At 43.6% G+C, this 5,120-nt stretch overlaps 1 protein-coding gene across 1 annotated transcript; it reads left to right on the top strand.

The window, feature by feature from the left end:
• Positions 1 to 4,113: 4,113 nt before the first annotated feature.
• On the top strand, positions 4,114 to 4,737 carry LOC128870069 (uncharacterized). Its single transcript, XM_054112668.1, has one exon. The coding sequence runs from the start codon at positions 4,114 to 4,116 to the stop codon at positions 4,735 to 4,737; it is 624 nt and encodes a 207-aa protein (XP_053968643.1).
• Positions 4,738 to 5,120: the final 383 nt, after the last annotated feature.

Genomic DNA, 5,120 nt, shown 5'->3' with positions numbered 1-5,120 from the left:
GGAGGAGAATATACATATATTCTCGTCTAAAATTGGTTTCAACACAAAAAATAGGAAAAATATTCATCAAATTTGTATAAAGTTTTAAATTTATTAAAACTCATATACAAAGTTGGGAGGTCGTTTTGCAATGTATTTTGCTTCTGTTGTAATATTCTTTTTGAAATTATGCAGAGAATATGAAAGTTACTTTGATTTTGAATGTTGGTGCTTATAATTCAAATATAGGTATGTATCTTTGAATGTGCATTTAGGTTTTTTGAATATATAAAATGAATAATATTTCGAATTGAAAAAAAAGATAGAAAGAAATTCATTCAAACGCTTTGAAAAATGCCGTCGGCTATTCGTCAGTTTGATTAACTACAGAAGCCAAAAACTGTGCAAAGCCAAGAGAAAATTCACTGTAATCAGCTCTGCTAAAAATTTCCGGACACCAAGACGGCGGTTAAACTTAATTTTAAACAATTCACGCTATTCGTAGCCTACGAGACTTCTCAATATATTAACGTTCTCTTGGCGAACTGTTGCAACAAGTTCTAGAGGCGAGAAACGATGTCTTTGCTCGTAAGTAAAAGCGGTGTCGATTTGTCTTTGCCTAAAGTAGAGGCCCCAGACCATAGCGCCATTAACTGAACCGTAGTATTAACCATAACGATATTTATGTCATCAACTATTGGTGTCATAGCCATAAGCAGCTGAAATTTACGCATGCTATTACATTTGAGCATTTCGAAGTGCAGAAACTAAGGAAAATAGGTTGGCAAGAAAGTCTTGCGGTATTTCCGCAAGCTTGTCTTTGCAAGCGCGTAGTTCTAGTTGTATTCGTCGCATCGGTTCACGCTAGAGCTTTTTGGAAAGCTCTTTTCACGTGCTAACACGTGTTTGATTAATTGTTGTTTGCTTTTAGTCGTTCGTGAGTTATAGCGTCGCAAACATGGAGCAAAATAAAGAGAAAATACGGAATATTTTACAGTACTACTACGATAAAGGCAAAAATGCATCTCATGCTGCCAATAAAATTTGTGCAGCTTATGGACCCGATACAGTTTCCATTTCCAGCGCACAACGATGGTTTCAACGTTTTCGCTCTGGTGCAGAGGTGATCGAAGATGCGCCACGGTCCGGAAGGCCTATCGTCAAAAATTGCGATAAAATCGCTGAATTGATCGAAAGAGACCGGCATAGTAGCAGCCGTAGCATCGGCCAAGAGCTGGGCATGAGTCATCAAACCGTTATAAACCATTTGAAGAAGCTTGGATTCAAAAAGAAGCTCGATGTATGGGTGCCACATGACTTGACGCAAAAAAACAGAGGCCGAATTGTCTTCCATCAGAACAACGTCAGGCCACACACATTTTTGGTGACGCGCCAGAAGCTCCGGGTGCTCCGATGGGAGGTTCTTTTGCATCCACCGTATAGTCTGGATCTCGCACCAAGTGATTACCACCTATTTCTGTCCATGGCGAACGAGCTTGGTAGTCGGAAGTTGTCCTCAAGAGAGTCCTGTGAAAATTGGCTCTCCGAGTTTTTTGACAATAGGGAAGCGAGCTTCTATAAGAGGGGCATTATGAAGTAGGCATCTCGTTGGGAACTCGTCATCGAACAAAACGGCGCATATTTGACTTAAATCGCATTATTATAACCAATTTTATGAACAATTGAAATTTCAATTAAAATACCGCAAGACATTTTTTCCAACCTTTATAACATCTGCCTATACCACAGTGCAGCAACCCACAATGCAACTGGTTATGATTACGGCGAAAAACCAAAATTCAATTGGCCTCCATGGTTATGGTTATCATTACGGATTTATGGCATGTCACCTCTAATCGATTACAGTGTTGCCCATATGTTTTATTCGTATTTTTAGATTCCACGAAAAGGTTTATTGCTTAAATTATGCACAAAAGTATGACAATATACGAAATTGGGTTGGTGCGTGACTATCATTCGGAATACACAGAGAGAACGTAGGTTCGAATCTCGGTGAAACACCAAAATTAAGAAAAACATTTTTCTAATAGAGGTCGCCCCTCGGCATGCAATGGCAAAACTCCGAGTGTATTTCTGCCATGAAAAAGCTCCTCATAAAAATATCTGCTGTTCGGAGTCGGCTTGAAACTGTAGGTCCCTGCATTTGTGGAACAACATCAAGACGCACCCCACAAATAGTAGGAGGAGCTCGGCCAAACACCCAAAAAGGGGGTACGCGCCAATTATATATATATATATATATATACAGGGCCCGCCATCTATCGTTACGGATTTGAACTAGGTATATATTATTTGAAGAATGGTAGCACTTAGCTGTCATCTGATTTGACAGAAAATTAGTTTTATTCTTCCGCTGAATGAAAAGGGTTGTATATACGCTCAAAGAATGCTGGGAAATATTGCGCCATTACTTTGAAAATCATGGTAATGTTGCAGAATGTGTACGAAAATTACGTACGGCAATGGGAAGAAGAAAAGCACCGAATGACGCATATGTACGTTACTTTGCGAAAAAAAGTAAGAGAAACTGGGTTGCTTTTTGACAAACCAACGCGTGACCGACCAAAAACCGTGCGTACACCCGAAAATATTGCTGCTGTGGCCGAGAGTATTAGTGAATCACCAGGAACATCAGAACACCATGTTCATCATGTCATAGCTGAAATACAGCCGCATACAATCGAAAATGTGTTGAAAAATTGAACCGATCGTATGGAATGGTGCATGGCTAGCGGAGGCAGCCATATGAATTAAGTTGTGTTCCATCATTAACCGGAAGGATTGTACTTCAAAGTAAAAAAAACAGTTTGGAAAAATATTGAGTAGTTTCTTTTTTATAGCATTTTTAATTCCGTAAAGTTATATGACAGACCCTTTATATAAGTGTACTTATTTCACGGTTTCGTTCGAATGTTGGTCAAGGTGCTAAAACACCTCCAGCGACAACATTGACCAGTTTCTTTGAATTCCCATGACAGCTGGTTCTACGTTACCGGAATGACTCAGGCTGTTCCCGACCAAGGGCTGTCGCCTCAGTAAACTAGCCCTCTATAGTGAACAGTATCACCCCACCTCTTACATCACAGGAGCAAATCCAGCCTCAGGATTGGTATCAAATCAAACCCTGAGCTAGAGGTATTCTATTGCTGCGCGGTGAGGTGCAATAAGTGTAACGGGTGGAGCCACCTAAAGACCAGTTCAGGCCTTAGGTTACACAGGGAGTGGTCCACAAAATATGTGGCCACGTGTTGTTCCTGCCAGCAGGCGCCCGATGCCTCAGCGGCTACTACCCGCCCAGATAGGCCGGCACTTCCAACCGCCACCAAAATCCACACCTGCAAGGTAAGGAGCCTATCGGTGCAACATAAGTTCCCCAACATAGCCCATTCCCTTCCCTCCTGCTCCAACCCCAGATCGGGTACAAGCCAGCAACTCTTGGTCCCCCGCACAGTCTGTTCCGTGTGTCAGACCAAAAGCTGGTGCCACTTTTGTAGGTGCTCCGGCCTCTGCACCATCCGCGAGTGGACAACTGAATACGTTGCCTCCTGCTGAAGAGCCCTGCACCCTTGGCTTGGCTAAGGTCTATGAAGTTGGAATTAGCTGACCGATGTAGTCCTAATAAGCAGCAGAAAGGTAGTAGAAACTATAAATGTTAATGTTGGGACTGTAACTATTAGTGCAAAACCCCCTGTTAAATTCCTTTATCCTCTTTGGTCATCGCGCATGGACGCACTTCAGCCAAGAAACAGTTGAGGGCAAAGCTGTGGGCCACAGCACGCCAACAACTATAAATCAACTAACAACATCCGCTAAAGCCATGGGGCAAAAGCGTGGTAATAAAGGTCCCTCGAGGTATAAACTTTACCAGAGGTCTCTCGCTATCCTTGGAAGGATTCGAAAAAACGAGACCGAAGGTAAAGTTCATCCCAAAGATGAGACCGACAAGGCAAGATGTCAAAAGGGGGTTGATGAATACTTGGCATTCCAAGCCGCCAACAGGGCAGATGCCAAAAACCTGGGAAGGTAACAAAGAAGCACAAAATATCGGATCAGGGTGCAGTTGCCTCCAAACCTAACAAGCGATTTAGTGAGGTGGCACGGGACCATCTCCAAATGGCATTGGTAGACGAAACCTCTAACCGCGGAAAACCAGTGCTTGACAAATGGTCAGAGATTGAGGCACGGTTGTCTCGCATAGTCGTTGGCCATGTCATGGCGAACCCGGAGGGCCAAACACCAGGTTTCGATTCGGTGGAGGTAGTCCGCGGTTACCGTGTCATTAAGTTTGATGACCAATTCTCACTGCATTTTCTGACAAACGTGATTGGAAAAATCCAGAACAGCTGGGAAGGCTTGAAACTCAAGCTAATTCCGGCCAGCGAGATTCCACGAAGGCCGCGGGCTCGCATCTGGGTACCAAACATGGAGTTTCAAGCCAATAAACTAATCCTCTACCTTCAGGCTCATAATCGCTCAGTACCGATGGCCGATTGGTCGATCATCAAAGCGGAGGCTCCGCAAAGGCACAGCAGGTCTTTCCTCTTTCTAATTACAGAAGAGAGTCTGGAACCACTGGAGAAAGTTGGAAACAAACTTCAGTTTGGGATCAGGAAGACCCAACTGAAGATATTCCGTTGTGCAAACCCGGAAGAGCACCAGGATGAGGTCGATGGTGCCAACGAACTGCTGACTGGCATGCAGCTAGATGACACCGAGTCCAAAAAAGGAAACCAATAAACATGGGTTTAAAGGTTGTCCAAACTAATCTGCAGCATTCACGGTGTGCAACGGACAACCTAACCGTTCTCCTGGCGGAGGAGGACGTGGACATCGCACTAATTCAAGAACCCTGGGTCCGGAGCACCGAGGTGAAAACCTACAATATCTACTATAAACGGATAGAAGGTAATCCCGGAACATGTATTGTAGCTAAAAAACACTTAAACACATTTTTAATTCCATTATATAGCTCACAGGATGTGACGGCTGTTTAGGTGGAAGCCACTGACGGAGTCAGAATAACGCTTGCCTCTACATGGCACACGAAAGACCAGCACCGCCTGAGGAGGCCCGTAAACTTGTGCAGGAAAACCCGAACAAATCCTGCTTCTCGGATGCGA

This window comes from Anastrepha ludens, chromosome X (genome assembly GCF_028408465.1).
Source record: "Anastrepha ludens isolate Willacy chromosome X, idAnaLude1.1, whole genome shotgun sequence".
Classification (NCBI taxonomy): Eukaryota; Metazoa; Arthropoda; class Insecta; order Diptera; family Tephritidae; genus Anastrepha; species Anastrepha ludens.
The sequence above is the reverse complement of the archived record's forward strand: the minus strand, read 5'-3'. Positions and strand labels throughout refer to the sequence as shown.

What these genes read in the sequence shown, in the direction of transcription:
- LOC128870069 (XM_054112668.1), top strand. Translation starts at nt 4,114, where the DNA reads ATGGCATTGGTAGACGAAACCTCTAACCGCGGAAAACCAGTGCTTGAC.